Source organism: Adiantum capillus-veneris, chromosome 13 (genome assembly GCF_014529385.1).
Source record: "Adiantum capillus-veneris isolate H3 chromosome 13, ASM1452938v2, whole genome shotgun sequence".
Classification (NCBI taxonomy): domain Eukaryota; kingdom Viridiplantae; phylum Streptophyta; class Polypodiopsida; order Polypodiales; family Pteridaceae; genus Adiantum; species Adiantum capillus-veneris.
Genome location: NC_140943.1, coordinates 10,416,313 through 10,434,698, shown reverse-complemented (window position 1 = coordinate 10,434,698; position 18,386 = coordinate 10,416,313). Strand labels below are relative to the sequence as shown.

At 46.3% G+C, this 18,386-nt stretch overlaps 1 protein-coding gene across 10 annotated transcripts in view; it reads right to left on the bottom strand.

Annotated features, from left to right (window-relative positions):
• ATM (Serine/Threonine-kinase ATM-like protein) overlaps positions 1–18,386 on the bottom strand; it is a 289,283-nt gene that overhangs the window by 207,700 nt on the left and 63,197 nt on the right. For all 10 annotated transcript variants that reach the window (XM_086526409.1, XM_086526408.1, XM_086526410.1 and 7 more), the window contains exons 10-12: positions 6,807–6,905; positions 6,671–6,730; positions 6,429–6,513 (exon numbers count right to left, since the gene is read on the bottom strand). In XM_086526409.1, the coding sequence (XP_086382535.1) occupies positions 6,429–6,513; positions 6,671–6,730; positions 6,807–6,905 (244 nt within the window). The remainder of the gene's footprint in view (positions 1–6,428; positions 6,514–6,670; positions 6,731–6,806; positions 6,906–18,386) is intronic.

The following is an 18,386-nucleotide window of genomic DNA, read 5'->3' as shown; positions in this document are numbered from 1 at the left end:
TCGTTCTGTTGTATGCGGAGGCGATCAGCAGATTTTTGGTGTCACAACAGGTTGGTCTGAGGGGCTTAGCACTCCCTATACGGAGAGATAAGCTTCTGGACGTTGAGTTTGCCGACGACTCAGCCTTGTACTTAGAGGGCCAGGAGGCCAATTTACACAGATGTGAGCAGGCTTTGGAGACCTTCTGCTGTGCATCGGGCGCACTGATCAACTGGAGAAAGACAGTGGCTTTCTCGGTTGGCAATGCTCCTGTGCCAGATTGGATGCCAGGAGAGGGTTTCAGGTGGATTCCTCCAAGGACTCCAGTTCGGTACTTGGGTTGTCAGGTTGGTTTGGACTTGTCCCCCGCGCAACAGATTGCTCCTCTTCTCTTGTCCATCACGAGAAAGCTGTTACATTGGAACTCAGCACGACTTTCGCTGGCTGGTAGAGTAGTAGTTGCCAACCAGGTGTTGTTGGCGACTATGTGGTACATCACTTCTTGCTGGATCTTCTCGAGTTATTGTATCAGCCAAGTAGAGAGGCTGATCAGGAACTTCCTTTGGTCAGGTCGCGACACTCAGATTGCCCGAGCCAAGGTGGCTTGGTCGGTCATCACACTTCCTTGTTCTCAGGGAGGGCTTGGGATCATTGATCCAGCACAGCAGAGCAGAGCCCTTCTTGGGAAGTTCGTCGTCAGAGGAGTTCTTCCAAGTGAGGAGCCCTGGAAGGAGTTCTTGCTGCAAAGGCTTCGTGCCAGGGTGCCTCAATCAAGAGGCCCTTGGCAACCTTTGACGAGATGGATCTTTACAAAGTTGCGCCGAGTTGGTTTGAGCAGGAGACTGGAGGACCGATTCGCTATGAGTTTGCTTCGATCTTGGGAGCTCTTACGGCATGGCCTAGAGCAGAGACAGCCGACATGCACGGAGGAGCGCCTACGGCAGCCCCTCGTCTGGAACCCCATGGTTAGCACTCAGAGAGGCCACTTGGTTGGGAGTCGGCCTCATGTTTCTTGGGGTCCCATGGCAGCAGGTCCAACGCGCTCTCTTGGTGACTGGCTAGAGTTCACAGGTTTGTCAGAGGAGGTGCAAGCTGTCCAGCTACAGGGTATGAGAGGGGTGCAGAGCATGTGTCAGGACATCTCAGAGTCAGTTCTAGCTGAGTGGCTCACGCCTCTCGAGCCAGTAGCACCCCGGTGGATGGGCGCCTTCACACGACTGGAGGTCCTCATTTCAGTCAGGGCTTGCTCAGAGACTGTCCCAGCCCTGTTCTTCGAGCTTCAGGGTGGGGGACGTTTAGAGCGAGTTGCAGTAGAGGCCCCGCAGGTAGCAGAGTGCTATTTCCAGAGGATCCGAGTTGTGGGCATCTGTGGGAGGACTTGCGTCATAGACCCTGACCCAGCAGCTCTTGAGACAGGACACTGGAGCCTATGGGCTTGGGAGTGATGTCCACTGGCACGAGTACAGTGGGATCCTGATGAGTGGCTATGGAGGGACCCCTTCTCTTCTGCAGACCTCCCAAGAGTCCCCTTCTTTCAGTACACTGTTCGGCTTGGACGTCATATACTTCCAGCACAGAGAGAGGCCCGCCCCGCTGCAGCACGTCATTGGCAGGAGGAGGGCCTCACAGTCGAGTTCTTGGCAGCTTTTTGGCAGAGGCTGTGGGACTCCAGACAGCCGAGGCGCGTCATTTTGTTCCATTGGCTGGTTGCACACAGAGCCACAGCAGTAGGGAGCTGGCTTGTGCATAGTGGTCTCTCGGCCGCATGTGCAGCCTGTGACCAGTTGGTGGAGAGTCAGCGTCACTGTCTTTGGGACTGTCCCTCGGCCCAACAGGTGTGGCTACCAGTTCTTCGGCTGATGCTTGCACTCTCGACGGCTCGACAGTACACTTGGGGGGCAGTGGCTTGGTCCACCCTCACGGACCCGGCACTTCAGTTTGAGCTATCTTCCACCAGCAGGATGATAGTGATGTAGGGGGGGCGACCTACACTCCAGCCTGCTACAGGTCTTACTCCACAAGAGTGGTGCAGTGAGAGAGAGGAGTGTTGGGAGCTCATCAGCGGCCTACCTCTCTGGTTGATCTGGCGGGCCCGTTATTTCCGCATCTTTGAGGCTCGCCCTGTGCCACCAACAGAGACTGTTCGTGACTTTTGGCTAGAGCTGATCCATACTCTCAGAGAACAGCTTGAGGGACTACAGGGCAGCTCCGACCGCATGCGGGAGCGCCGCGAGGCTTTCCTTCGACTCTGGCGCCTTGGGCCTTTCTTCACCATTGTCCAGGGGGTGCTCAGATGGCACTACTGTCCACCTGTGTGGCTCTTCCCTCCCCCCATCTCTTGACTTAGCCTCATTGTATATATGCTGTTTTTTCATTGGGAGAGTCTCCCCATCATGCTTGGTGTAGCCCTCTCCTGCAGAGGTGGATGTAGCCCTATGGGCAATTCTCATTAACTAATAGAAGGATCTTTTTCTCGGAAAAAAAAAGTCAGTCTAGAATAGGAAGTGATCTGGCATTTTTGTGGGTCTGTTCGCAGACCGTGCATGTCCAGACACTTATATTAGATGCATATCCTCCGGTTGCACACAGTAGGATCATCAGATTTCTATCAGAACCCATTAGGAGCATTTTTACAATGATACACCTATTTTTCCTATTTTTGACATTTTTCACTTATTATTTTTAAGTGACTTTTGTTGAAAAGTAGGTAGGGCAATTTTGCTAAGATACTAGATAAGCAAACCAGAGTTAGCACTTTCTGGCAAAAGAGGCAGCAGGAGCAACTTGCTCAACAAGCAACCTCCTAGCAGAACCCCACGGAGGCCTAGCGTTTTTGGACCAGAGCAGCCAGCTTTTTTGCTTATGCATCATTGTGGCAACAGAACCCCATCAGATCAGCCTAGCGTTTTGCATTGCAAATCACCAGCAGCAGCAGAAGACAAAGATCAGCCGTATCGTTTTTGCATCAGCATCACACTTCAACGTTTTGCATATTCACCGCGACGGCACATCAAGGAACACCAGCGTTTTCAGTTTTCAGCATTCAGTACCCGCAGTAGAATCCCAGAACCTCGCAGATCTCACCTTCCTGCCGCAGATCCTCGCCGCACGATCAGATCCCGCGAAGTTTGCAGATTCCACCCGGAAAACGCAGATTTCAGCATCTGCGTTTTCAGCGTGTCGTCGTCGCATCGTCACCATCGACATCGTCACCGACATAGAGTCAGAATTCAGCAGATAAAGATTTTCAGATTTCAGCCCTTAGCATTTTCAGATTTCAGCCCATCTCGCCGTGGTCCTCATCGTCGTCGACATCCTCGGCAAGTCCAAGCATTGTAGAGATTTGTGCAATCATAAGTAGACGGCTCTCGCCATAGAGAGTGGGGTCCTTGGAGGAGGGTTTTACGTCGTCTCTAGTGTCGTATTCTCTTCTCTATCTCTCAATCTCATGCACGTCCATTCACAGTCTCCATTCACTTTGTCTGTGTCCATTGCACTCTCTCATTACAGAACGGAAGGCTCTTCCTTCCGTAAGTAAAAGGAACCTTGAGCACAGTTCGGAGCACTCATCTTAAGCAAAGTTAAACATTCATTCTACTGCACCTTACAAGTGCTCTGCTACTAGACCGTCATGATCATATGCCCTCCCGGTCCTCATCCTGTCAATAGCCCTCTGTACCATCCCAATGGTAAAGAAGGTGCTCATAGCTGGGACGGCTCTGTAGGTTCTGGAAGGGGTTCCTGTCCAGGAATTGTATATAATGATGTCGCATATTGGCCCCACACATCAGGTGAAGTAATCATTGGGGAAGGGGAGTGCTCATGAAAGAGTCGTCATGCCTCTCCTGAGTCCCTACTCAAGAACATTTGATATAAGTCTTGCTCCATCTGAGTCAGGTAAGCTCGCTTCTTCCGTCACACAAGGCGCCGGGAAGCAATCCGAGACTGTCTGTAAGTGATGGCTCCTATAAGAAGATCCCTCTGAAGCAGATAGTGGAAAAAAAACACAAACAAATGGAAGAGCGAGACCAAGAGTGCGCGCGCACGCGTGTGTGTGTGTGTGTGTGAGGGGGGGGGGGGGGTGTTCTTTGCTTCACATGTGAGCAGGTCAATTGCCTCGTTAGCATTGGTACTTAGGTTGTGCTGATATTTTCATAACTTGCTTCACATGAAAAGTGTTTTCAACTGTATCTTAGTGATAAGGGCCACCCTTTACATATCTAGTTTTCGCTATTGAGATGACATAGAAGGCATTGATTCAACCTCTGAGGAACCTCTCTAAACTGATTTAATAGCATGTGGAGGACACTAAGGCACAATACAGGATTTCATTACAAAAGGCCAAGAGTGGCCTATGACACAAATAAGATTTTATGATAGCCATGCCTGTGTGTATTTTGGGAAAGAATACAAGGTGCAACTGTTTTGTACCCACTGAAAGGCACTGTCTAAACCTGTGCTCCATGCATCCTTGAATCTTCATTTAACAAGTCCACAACAAGAATGCTCTAAAGATCTAAACACCCGTTGCAAAGTTGAGATTTGCAGGAGAAAGTACATACATTGTAAAGTGCAACGGAAGTGAATGTTTAACTTTGCTCAAGATGAGTGCTCCGAACTGTGCTCAAGGTTCCTTTTACTTACAGAAGGGAGAGCCTTCTGTTCCTTTAGTGAGAGAGTGCAATGGACACAAACAAAGTGACGAACATTGTGAATGAAGGTACTGAGACTGAGAGATGGAGAGAGAAGAATACGACACCAGAATGTTGTCAAACCCTCCTCTGAAGCCCCACTCTCTATGGCGAGAGCAGTCTACTATCGATTGCACAAATCTCTACAATGCTTGGACTTGCCAACGATGTTGACGACGACGAGACAGGCTGAAATCTGAAAACGCTAATGGCTGAAATTTGCAAATCTTTATCTATTGAATTCTGACTCTATGTCGGTGACGATGTCGATGGCGACGATGCAACAACGACGCGCTGAAAACGCAGATGCTGAAATCTGTGTTTTCTGTGCTGAATCTGCAAACTACGCGAGATCTGACCGTGCGGCGAGGATCTGTTGCGGGAAGGTGAGATCTTAGAGGTTTGGGGGTCTATTGACTGCTGAAAACTGAAAACGCTGGTGCTCCTTGGTGTCTTGTCGCAAAGATCTACAAAAACACAGGTATCAGGCTGATGCAAAAACGCTAGGCTGATTTGGTGTCCTGCGGGGAGAATCTGCTAACGTTAGGGCTGATCTGCTGTACTGCTGTCGCCGGGGCTGATCTGCAATGCAAAACTTTGGAAGCTCTTCAATGCTGAAAAACACTAGGCTTGGTTTGTCATGCAAAAACGCTAGGTCTTGTGTGTTGCAAAACACTAGGGTTCATCTATTGGGGGTCTTGCTTAGAAGGTGTCTGTTGAGTAAGTGCTCCTGCTGCCTCTTCTGCTAGAAATGCTAGCGCTAGGGTTTCTTATATACTTGAGGTTCTAAATTGCCCTTCCCAGTTCCCAACAAAAGTCACTTAAAAATAATAAGTGAAAAATGTCAAAAATAGGGAAAATAGGTCTATGCACTGTAAAAATGCTCCTGATGGGTTCCGATGGAAATCTGATGATCATGTTGTGTGCAACCAGAGGATATGCATCTAATCTAAGTGTCTGGACATGCACGGTCTGCGAACAGACTCACAAAAGTGCCATATCACTTCCTATTCTAGACTGACTGAACTGGACTGAACCCTTGTCATGAAGTAGCTTGTCCACGTACACATAGGATTAGATGTGCACGTGACATCCATGGTGGCCCGATAGCCTCCTTTAATGTTGTGTCCATGGAGATATGTCTTGAGGCGAAACGAACAACTTCCACATGGAAGCACCTAGTATCTGGGAATGGCTCTCCATCTAAGGCAAGGTGTTGGCAAGTCATGGGGAGCGGATTGCTGATTAAAAAGCATTTTCTTGTCAGACTTGTGAGCACCGACAAATTTTGAGCCCATAAATAAACTTCCTTGCCTTGCTGTGGTGATGGGTAATGGGTAACTAGCTGTTCACTTTCTTGAAGGCTCAGCTTGTCAAATTTCTTGTATCTATTGGTATTGTTTTCTTCCATCCTTGAATTTCTAGCATGAAAGTCTAAAATGTGGTGCTTTCATCTTTTGACCTGTGAAGACTTATTGTAAGGTTCAACACTTGTAACCTCTACCCTTCACAGATTTCATGTTTAATGGAAAGCAATGAGTGTCTCCAAGGAGGAAGGTCAGCCTTGATTTAGGTTATATGCAATACACAGATATTGAAAGTGATATTGTGATGCCCCACCTACATGCTCTTATTGTATGCTCCTTGTGGGTGGTTCTTTCAACCAAAACAAGAAGAAAAGGAAAAGACTGTTTGGAAGCTATAAGCCAGCACCACATTAATATAGACAAAATGATCGAAGACTAGGAGAATGTGTACCTGCTTCTCTACATGAACAGGGATACTTTCATCACCCTTTGCAGCTGGAACAAAAGGTGAAGCCGCAGCCAACTCTTGGAGACACCTACAAACATATTACCACGTTCTATCTCAATGAGAGTCCCATATACAATCCAAAGTGGGAAAGCGAGTTGTCACGTCTGCCTGCAGCCCACTACTATCTAAAAGTGTTTTAACCGTAAGTATATAAGATGCATTTAATCAAACACTGCAAGGCCTACCTCAAAATCCATACCAAAGCTTCAAAACTCAAAGCCGTGCTTGAGGCATCTGTGAAAGCTCTGAGCCAAAAAGACCACAGTGCAATTTTCAGGCAAAAAAAACAAAGCAAATATAGCATATCAATATGTGTCTCACGTTTCTAAATAACCGCTCAATGACTGCAACCACTCCAGAAGCATCAATCTGGAAATGACTTGGTGATGATGGCGAACCAGCAGACAAAAGGATCCCCACCTGAATATTTACAAACTCAAAGCTTGAAAACACTTCACACACACTTTTGTGAAAGCATTAGAAATCTTTATCATGTGTTTTATTAGAGGATCACCCTCCCAAGTCAAAACAAGAATCATAAGCTTTTGCCATCGCCAAAAGTTTGGCAAAAGACATAACTCATTATATTCAAACATGAAGGGAAAAATGCAGAAAATTTAAAGAAGAAGAAAGATGTATTGACGTCTACAAAAGGCCAATGTGGCCTATGAGACAAATGTCAGCTCATCAGCAAAACTGAAAATAACATCCTAAGACTAAAGGTAAGAGATGGAAACTAAAAGGGGGCCAAATTTCTAGAAGAGGGGGAGATCCAGTAGTGTATCTCCTCATGTCTCTAGATCAGCCCAAGCTCCGCTATGAGGTGAGCCATGGCTGTACCACTGAGGCATCTGGTGCTTTGTCTCCGGTGTTTCACTAGGATAGCTCTGATCTTACCATAATATAGGTCACTCGGGCGTTGTCCTGGTGGGCGCAGTCGTCAGGCTCGGCGGAGTGCGGTGGCTCTATCGAGTGTGACTCCACGATGAGGGCTGTAAGGTGTGCGGCGGAGTGGCTTTGTCATTGCTGATCTGTTGAGTGTGGGGTCTTGTCTACTGAAGAAATCTATCCCTGCTCTCTATCTGGGTGCCTCTGGCGGAAGGGGTCTCCGGTCTCGTAGTAGTGTTGTGCAGCATATCTGGAGCTCCAAAATGAAGATCCCTTGGCATTTTTGGCATAGTTATAGGGAATGGCCATTTTAGGTCTCCATTCCCCGTTCCCATCCCGATTTCCCGTTCCGGATCCCCGTTCCGTGTTTCAGACATGAGTATCCGAAACAAGGAATGGCGTTCCATGCATGTTGCCGTTCCGCGTTCCTCGTTCCAATTTCCCATCCCGGGTAACTATGATTTTTGGTCCTCATACTCCAGGACACGACGGAGAGGCCCGAAATCCTCCCGAAAGAGGAGGTGATACCTCCCCCCTTATGTCATGCTATGTTGTGCATCTGCATATGAGGTGTTCCTCTATCTCCGGCTCTTGGCCAAAAAGCTTGCAGATCTCCCTCTCCACTAGGGTGTAAGGCGCTACGGCGAACTGTTGAATGTTGCATTCATAATCAACACATGATTAATCCTAGTTATGCTTAAATCGAGAGACGAGAGATGCAAAAGCCAATGACAAAATAAAAGCTTGATAATACATTGCGTTTAGAAATGTACATGGTTGCTCTTTACATCGCAGAGCTATACAGTGAATACGAGATGACATCATAGGTAAAGTGGTAGAAATATCTAAGATATTATTCTTGGCGTAGTGTCACACAGGTTACTACCGCCCCTGATTACTATTGCGAGTTTACTGATGTATTGTAGATATGGATGTTCTTCTGCCTTCTTTGTTTAAGGGGAGGATTCTTCAGTCTAATTGACACCATATCAGTTAAGACCTACTTTACTCTATGCGACTACCCTAGTCTGTGTGACTACTAGCCTATGTGGCATTGAGTCTTGATTCAACTTACTTTAGTATAGTCCATGCCCAAGGGGAGGATTGTTAGGTGGACATGTCATATGCTTGCCTAAGTTGTTAGTGTGCAACATCTCCTAGATAGTTCTCCTCCTCTTGATCTTCGTCCTCATCTTCTTCCTCCTGCACGATTGACTTTGTCTTTGCCTTTGTCTCTGTTGTCGTTGCTGTTATTGAGGCATTTGGTCGGCGGATGACCTTTGATGCCGCATTTGCTACATGAATCTATTCTTGTACCAATCTTTAGAAAAAATCCCTTTTTATTATTCTTTTTCTCCTCCTCAATTAGTGCCTTGATTACATATTGCAAATTGGGTGTAGGATCCTTTTGTTCTAGCATTGTGACACTATTGTCAAAATTTTCGGGAACAACATTTAAAAGAACAGTGACCTTATCTTCCTCGGGAATTTGGCACTCGATGTAGGTTAATTGAGTGATGATTCTCATCAACCTATTCACGAGGCTCGAAATATCCTCCCCTTGATTCATTGTCAACTTGTAGAGGTTCTTTTCTAGACTTATCTTGCTCATTTTCTCCTTGGCACCAAAATGTTCCTCTAAAATGGTCCATGCTTGGATGGCCGTGGTGCAATTATCAGTGAAGTGCACATAATTATCGTGCAGTGAAGCGATAATTATGCCAAGAGCCTATTCGTAATTTAGCTTGAATTTGCGCTCTGGGCTCAGGTGAGTGTGCTTTCAGTTGTGGATGATTCAGTTGTCCGTGGTTTGACAACGGACCATAACTATTTGCGCATGAGATAACCTCGTAGTTTGGTTTGCCAGGTGTGAAAACCTTCACCATTAAGTTTTTATATTCATTATTGCATGAGTAGAGGGGTCTTAGCTTTAGGAGACTATCCTAATGTCAGTGTCTACCTCTTTACAGCTTAATAATCATCGACGTGATATCATATAAATCATACAAAAGTCTTGCAAAATCTTAGAAGACAAGAACTTTATTCACCAAGCTTTGAGCATAATTGCGGAAGGCTTCTTGAAGATTTTTTTCGCCGACTTCTTCAGTGGGGGCGAATTGTGATTGAACTTTGGGACATTGATGTTGAGGAAGTGGTTGCCACGGCATAAGCTTCTCACGTCAATGCTTCCGATAATCCTGACTTGAAACTCTTGCTTTTTTTGCAATCGAGGTGGTTTGCTTTCGAATCAGAAGCAATGCTACTACTAGCCATACAAGGAGTTCATGAACTTGCTTCTATTGAATAGCTAACAAATAATTTTGATGATAATGCTTGATTATGAAGCTATTGTAAGCTACTGAGATAGTCAAAATTGCCTTAAAAGGCAATATGGAAACCTGCACGAGTTGCGCACATGTAATTAGGTGGCCGTGAAGTACGCTTTGTGAGAGGTCACTCTAAAGCAAATGTGTGAAAACACACTAAGCTGGCAAGTACTTGAAAAAAGAAACCTTTTTATAATAAATAAAAAAAGCATGTCGAATTCCTTGAGCTGCCGAGTATGCAGAAAATCGACTCGAGCGTAGATTGTCTGTGCAACGCTATTGAGTGTGCCAGGCCATTGATAATGCAAGCAGCACACTTTTGAGGGAGAAATGGCAGTCGACCATTTGTCTGCGTCAGTAACGGCTTCAATCTGTTAGCATTAGGAGGGATATATATGTGCTGAGAACTATCTACGGCACCGCAAATCAATATTGTGGCAGAGTTTGGCAGCATGCGGGTGCTCACAACATGGTCAATAAGCATGTATGACAGCAGCGTTGTGCATGTGCGCGGAATGAGGAGTGTGTCGGCAGCAAGCATCAACAACGTCTGTGAGCAAATGAGGCTGAAACCAGGCATGGCAAGGCTAAGCGACTGCTGATGGTACCAAGTAAAAATATGGGCAGCAAGCAGATGACGAATATGGCAATAAGGCGAGGGAGCGGCTTGGCTTGGTGTGGTCAGTGCTTAAAAAGGCAGGCAAATTGAACGGTTGATGGTGTCGCCAAGCAAGAGTTGGTTGGAAGATTGATAGGTGATTGTGATTTCAGGACGAATGATTGAGATAATCCCTTATTTTTGAGAAAAAAGGCTCAATATCTTTAACTCTCCAACTCTAGAGCTCTCAGGCCCCTTTCATTAAATGAGGAGAGCCAGAAGAGTTTGACATTTGGCTCGAGTATGCCTACACCTATTATGCATGTATAATAAAATAGATGTTTTATTAAGTAAGGCCTAATAATGGATAATGAACACGTGATTAATCCTAGTTATGCATAAATCGAGAGACGAGATATGGAAAAGCCAATTACAAAATAAAAGCTTGATAGATAGATTGCATTTAGAAATGTACATGGTTGCAACTTGCTCTTTATATAGGAGAGGTATACAATGACACATACGGGATGACATCATAGATGAAAGGGTAGAAATATTTAAGATATTATACTTGGCATAGGGCCACACAGGCTACTACAACTAGGAGATGTTGCACACTAACCACCTAGGCAGGCATAGGACAAGTCCACCTAACATAGGGTGGCTATTCATCTGTTTGTATATGTCCTCGGTCTATCTGAAGAGGTGCAAATATGTTCAATGGCAACTCGCATGCCGTGGGAAAGGTGGATGTCCATGTGCTCTGGTCTGACAATGCAACCATCCTTAGAGAGGTACGGAAAGTGGTTTCTATAGAAATCCATCTATGGCCCCATGGGAAGTGGCGGTCGGGTCCATGTCCTCTCTGTCTCTCTCATGACTGTGTTCACTTCAGTTCGGCTTTTGGGGGGGGGGGGGGGGGGGGGGGGGGGGGGGGGGGTTGGTGGAACAGTCTAGACTAAAGTCAAAGGGTGGGAATCGGTCAATATCCAACCCATGCAAAGTCATCCAAGTGGTCATCTATGAGTACCAACAATCTCTGTCTTCCTTTGACGATAGCTGCTTGGAGGAGGTCAAAACTAATCTAGGGTATCTCTAGCGTCTGTAAGAAGGCCACTGCTGTCACAAAACGGGAGCGTACACGAGCACTTAGAAATTTGAAAAATAAAATACTTTGCAAATGTGAGAGAAGGGAGAAGATCGACACAGTATTGGGGACCAGAAGATGGGCTGGTCCCCCCCCCCCCGTCAAGAGTATTCTTTATTCAGGGAGAATTCATATACAAGCACGAGAACCCGAGGAAACCCCTCCGTTCTATAATCTTAGACCCGAAGGTCGTGCTTTCCCGCAAAGGGCTTGGGCACAAGGCCGTTCTTTCTCGTAAGGGACTTAGGCACGAAGCCGTACTTTCCCGTAAGGGACTTAGGCGTGAAGCCGTACTTCCCGTGAGGGACTTTCCCATAAGAAGGGAGATTCCTACAAAACAAACCACACAAAGCAACAACTCTCAATGCGTATCAACACATTATACCTGTCGCTCCTTGCTCGGAAAAACGACCTCCGTACTCAGTCATCACACGAACACTTGCAGATTTCCGTCGCCAGCACTTGCTCCAGAATCCTCAGCGCTAACTTCTTCTGCTGCTCCTTGCGTGCCTAAAACTGGAACGCTTGCTGCCTTTTTATAGGCCCGGGCACCCGACGGAAATAGGGCACAAAAAGCAGAAGCTCTGGCGCTTCTAGAGAGAGGAGAGAGAAAGCTCGTTGTTTCTGGCGCTTCTAGAGAGAGGAGAGAGAGAGCTCGCTGTTTTCAGCCCTGCGTAGCTTATTAGTGCTGGGTTTTTAAAGAGCCGTGCTTTATTTTATTATAAGAGGGCTGGTCACTTAAAAGTGACCGGCCACTTTATAAAATAAAGTGTGAACCTGTTCAAACTTTAAAAACTCACTTAGTTAGTGAAAACAATGCTACACGAACACATTCCAGGCGTCCCCGGGTGCAGAACACGGGCACAGATGCAATGCAGACACAGACTCCTCGCGGGAAAGCATCTGCCCTCCCGCGAATGTTCCTGCTTTTCGTAAAAAGCTTCATTGAACCCATCTTTATTCTTGTGCTTGCGTTCTTACGCGTATTTTCTTACTCAGTTCGGATTTCCTCCTTAGCCTACGGAATGCCCCCTTACTGATGCACCCGTCACCCATCATGTGACGCATCAGGGGCACTCGTAACCCGGCCCTTTCCACCGAACTTACGAAAACTCCTTCGCGATGTTTATCGTCACCCATCAAGTGACACATCAGAGTTGTCCGTTCTTGATGGCACTTCTTGTAGCTACAATCTTTTAACAGTTCTTAGTGTACACAATAAAATATCCTAGAAAAAGAAATTAATCATTAAAAAAATAAGAGAATAGTCCAATTAGCAACATCCCTCTGGCTTCTAAACAGTTGACCTCAACTGTAGTGCTTGGACATATACCTCCGGTATCTCGGGATAAGCTGCTAATTCCTCCTACGTCTCCACTGAGCATCTAGATTCGAATAGTTCTTAAACTTAACCAAATACTTCCGTGTTATTTTTCCGGACTTGAGAGGCCGCTCCTGATGACTTACTATTTGCTCCGGTTGGAGTATTTCTTCTGTTTCCTCAACCTCAGGAGGTTCCTCAATACTAGGTTGGCTCGGAGGCGGTCCCACATACGGCCGGAGTAAACTGACATGGAAAGCATTATGGATCCTCCAATTAGGCGGTAGCTCTAATCGGAAGGTGACATCATTCACTTGCTCAGTGATCTTAAACGGCCCATAATAACGGGTAGAAAGTTTTACCACCTTCCCCTTATGAGACGCTTGTTTCTTAAATCTTGCCTTCTCAAACTTGAGTAAGACTAACTGTCCGATTGTTAAGTCTAGATTCCTCCTGTGCTTGTCTGCAGCTTTCTTATGCTTTTCCTGAGAGCGTAGAATAGCTCTCCTAACTTGCCCGTAGGCTGTGTCCAAATCCCGGACAAATTCATCTGCTGCAAAGATCTTATCCTTAGTTAAAAGGATCGGTGGAAGCAAAGGCTTACCATAGAGAATCTCGAAAGGTGCTTTCCCCGTCGATGAGTGTATGGTATTGTTATACGCATACTCGACAAGAGGCAAATATTTCTCCCAGTCAGATTGCCAGTCTGACACATAAGCTTTTAACATATCCAATACTGTGGAATTGGCTATCTCACTTTGCCCGTCCGTTTGAGGATGGTAGGCAGATGAAAAATTCAACTTCGTACCAAGATTATCCATCAAAGCACGCCAAAAATTTCCTGTCATGCGAGCATCTCGATCACTCACAATAGACTTAGGCATTCCATGATGCTTAAAGATCTATGCCAGAAAGACCCTAGCCATATGATCTGCTTTGATCGTTTTCTTGACTGGTATAGAGTGTGCTTGCTTGCTAAACCTGTCCACAATGGTCCAGTTCGCGTCATTTCCAGTATGAGTTCTAGGGAGGTCCATGATGAAGTCCATGGCAATACTTTCCCAAGGTTCATTAGGCACAGGCAATGGTTGTAGCAACCCAAGCGTCTTATGCCGATCATACTTCACTTTTTGGCAAACCAAGCATTCCCTGACATACTTATCAGTGTCTGCTTTAAGGCTAGGCCAAAAGAAATATCTTTCCATTGCTAAGGTCGTAGGGAGAATACCCTGATGGCCCGCATAAGGCGAAGTGTGTGCTTCATCCATGATCTTCTTTCTTAATGGTTCCGCCATGGCCTGATGGTGGTAGAGATAACCGTCCCGAATGGAATAGGGAAACTCATTCTCTCCACGATGTAGCTTTCCCCAAATGGTGGAGAAGTCTGGATCATTTGGATACAAATCCGGTAGTGCTTCTAATTCTTGGTGATACACGGAAGTGATAGCGTTCACCCTTGGCCGCCTAGACAATGCGTCCACGACCACATTCTTACTCCCAGCCGTGTGAAGGATCTGGAAGTGAAACATAGACAAAAAGTTTGCCCATCTCATCTATTTCTCAGATAGTTTCCTTTGCGTAAGAAAATACCGCAAACTCTAGTGATCAGTCTTGATCACAAAATCTGCTCCTAGAAGATAGTGCTTCCAGTTGGATAAGGCGTGAATCACAGCCGTGAGTTCCTTTTCGTAGATTGATGTATGCAATTGTGTATCCTTGAGCCGTCTGCTTTCGTAGGCCACTGCATAGCCTTCTTGGTTTAACACTGCTCCGATGCAATCGCCTGAAGCATCGCAGTGTACCTCAAATGGTTTCCTTAAGTCAGGCACTATCAGAATAGGTCAATGGCTTAGCAAGTACTTGAGCCGATCAAACGCTCCTTGTTGTCTCGATCCCCATCTAAAAGGAATCTTCTTCTTTGTCAAATCATGAAGTGGTCCTGCTACATGAGCAAATCCTCGGACAAACCTTCGATAATACGAACATAATCCCAGGAAACTACGTACATCATGTACTGTAGTGGGAATAGGCCAATCTTCTACCACTCGGATCTTGGCAGGATCCATACTCACTTGATTGTGAGAGACTATATGGCCGAAATAGTGTATCTCTGAGAGAAAGAACTCGCTCTTCTTTGCATTCACATGCAACTCATGCTTTCGCAATTCTTGAAACACTAGGTCCAAGTGCTTCCGATGTTCCTCTTCTGACTTAGAGAAGATGAGTATGTCGTCAAAGAATACTCCCGTAAAAGATCGATACGGGCTGAAAATGCGGTGCATCATGCGATTGAACGTCGCAGGAGCATTGGTCAAGCCGAAAGGCATTACCAAAAATTCATATAGTCCAAAGGTTGTGCGGAAAGCAGTCTTATGGACATCCTCAGGGGCGATCCGTATCTGATGATACCCACTCTTTAAGTCTATGCGACTAAAGACACTTGCACCCTACAGCTTATCAAGTATATCATCAATCCGAGGGATCGGAAAGCGATTCTTGATCGTGATCTTGTTTAAAGACCTATAGTCTATGCACATTCGAAATGTGCCATCTTTCTTCTGCACCAGTAGAACTGGAGAGCAATAGCGTGAAGCACTTGGCCGTACTAACCCTTTGTCTAGAAGCTCGTTGACTTCCTTCAAAATTTCCTCTTGCTGAGCAAGACTCACCCGATAAGGGGGTTGATTGGGAGGCGAGCTACCCGGTATGAGATCTATGCGGTGATCTTCCGGGCGTACCAGAGGGAGTTTATCAGGAAGTGTTTCCGTGAAACAATCTTTGTACTTTTCAATAAATTGAAAACGCTTAGTGTCCAGACTAGAGAGTGAATCCCCACTAGTTTTATCCTTCTCACGTGCAAAAATCAAGTAAGCACAAACACACTTCTTCATTTCTTTCTTAATGGAGATATGACTTACAATTGGGAACTGCCAATCTCCTACATCAGCATGAATCTTTATTTTCTTACCCCCATGATCAAAAGTGAGGGTCTTTTCCACATAATCGGGGATAGGTGTCATGTGGAAGTGCCATGGCATACCCAAGATGATATCACATCCCTCGATGGGTGCCATCAAAAATGATTCGCGGTCCTTGTACTCGCCAATCCGAAGATTGAGCTGTCCTTGCACGGGAGTTGCATTGGTTGTCAACCCCTCGAATGCCGATCCGGATGTAACCGGTGTGCCAAGCTGAGCCGGTGTGAGGCACAAACGTTCCGCAATATCCAGGGAGATGAAGTTATCCGTGGATCCTGGATCATAAAGAATCAGTACTCGCTGGTTGTTCAAAGACCCCCAACCCTTCAAAAGTTGACGCTTCCCTTTCTCCGTTTCTGTGTTTCCTTGAACATCTGGAATTGAGTTCGAGCTTGGTGGAGCGGGTTCCTTCCTTGCTTTATCTTGCCTCGTAGAGGCTTGTTCTTGCCGTTGCTGCTTTAGAGGGCAGTCCAGCTTCATATGTCCTTTCTCTCCACAGTAGAAGCATCTTCCTTCCTCTCTGAAGGTTTGGAGTTGAGTAGGAGAGAGATACTTAGCTCGCTTGCCATTGCCCTCTGGCTTCTTAGAATGATCATGGTCCCTAGATGGAGGACGTTTTCTTCCTTGGCCCCCTTGGTCATCGTAGACCCCTCTGTCTCGCACGGTAAGTGCTATGCTCCATTTTTCTGGGCGTCCCAGTTGAGTGCAAATCCTCAGCAATGATTGCTGACTCCATCATCCTCTGAAGAGTATCATGCGGATACACTTTCATACTCTTTCGAAGCTGCGGTTGGAGACCCTCTTCGAACTTTCGTTTCTTTTCCTTGTCGGCAATCTTCATGAAGGGAGTGACCTTCAGAAGAACTGACCAATACTTGTCCACATAGGTCGTTGTTCTTTCATGTTCCTTCTGGGCGAGCCAGTCCCATTCCTTTCGTATGTCCTGCTCGAAGTCAGGCGGAAGAAACTGTTCATAAAATTCAGATTTGAATCTCTCCCAAGTTCTGGCATGAGAACCTTCCAGAATCTTGGCTAACCACCAATTACTGGCCGTTTCCTTGAGGTGCATCCCCACATGGCGCAATTTGGATCTTTCTGTGAAGTGCCCATTGGTAAAGGCGACTTCAAACTGTCTGATGAAGGACAGTGCTTTGGAGATATCTCTCCGTCCGTTGTAGGTTTCGAACTTGATGTCCTTGTCGCCCGATTTGAAGACTCTCATGCGATGTTGAGACTTGCGACCATGCATCTTGAATCTAGGCTTATCTTTAGGTTGATGTAGGGTAGTAGTAGTAGCGGCTTCCTTCTTCTGACGAGACGATCGAGAAGTAGAAGTATAATCAAGAGAGTAAGATGGAGATGAGATAGAGATGTCCTTGCTCTCATCTAGCAAACAGAACACTTTTTCCTGGCCTTTCCTTGGAGTAGGCCGTTCATTCCAATCCGAAGATCCTTTGTGCACCTCGGCACGTTCTTCTTCTCTTTCCTCCTGTGGTCTCACGCAAACAGTGTGGTATGGATGCCCGGCTGCATCGGTTCCATTCGTTCTCTTCATTCCGCCCAAGAGCTTTTGGACATCTAGCAATAGTAAGACTTGTTGTAATTCCGCAAGCTGAGCTCGCACTAGCTGAAGCTCTTCTTCAACACTTATCCCTTGGCTCGACATGGTTCTTCCCGTTCTTCCCAGAATCGTCCTTCTTTGCAGAGAAAGAGAGGAGTCTGAGCTCTGATACCACTGTCACAAAACGGGAGCGTACACGAGCACTTAGAAATTTGAAAAATAAAATACTTGAGAGAAGGGAGAAGATCGACACAGTATTGGGGACCAGAAGATGGGCTGGTCCCCCCCGTCAAGAGTATTCTTTATTCAGGGAGAATTCATATACAAGCACGGGAACTCGAGGAAACCCCTCCGTTCTGTAATCTTAGACCCGAAGGTCGTGCTTTCCCGTAAAGGGCTTGGGCACAAGGCCGTTCTTTCCCGTAAGGGACTTAGGCGCGAAGCCGTACTTTCCCGTAAGGGACTTAGGCGTGAAGCCGTACTTCCCGTGAGGGACTTTCCCGTAAGAAGGGAGATTCCTGCAAAACAAACCACACAAAGCAACAACTCTCAATGCGTATCAACACATTATACCTGTCGCTCCTTGCTCGGAAAAACGACCTCCGTACTCAGTCGTCACACGAACACTTGCAAATTTCCGTCGCCAGCACTTGCTCCAGAATCCTCAGCGCTAACTTCTTCTGCTGCTCCTGGCGTGCCTAAAACTGGAACGCTTGCTGCCTTTTTATACGCCCGAGCACCCGGAGGAAATAGGGCACAAAAAGCAGAAGCTCTGGCGCTTCTAGAGAGAGGAGAGAGAAAGCTCGCTGTTTCTGGCGCTTCTAGAGAGAGGAGAGAGAGAGCTCGCTGTTTTCAGCCCTGCGTAGCTTATTAGCACTGGGTTTTTAAAGAGCCTTGCTTTATTTTATTATAAGAGGGCTGGTCACTTAAAAGTGACCGGCCACTTTATAAAATAAAGTGTGAACCTGTTCAAACTTTAAAAACTCGCTTAGTTAGTGAAAACAATGCTACACGAACACATTCCAGGTGTCCTCGGGTGCAGAACACGGGCACAGATGCAATGCATAGACAGACTCCTCGA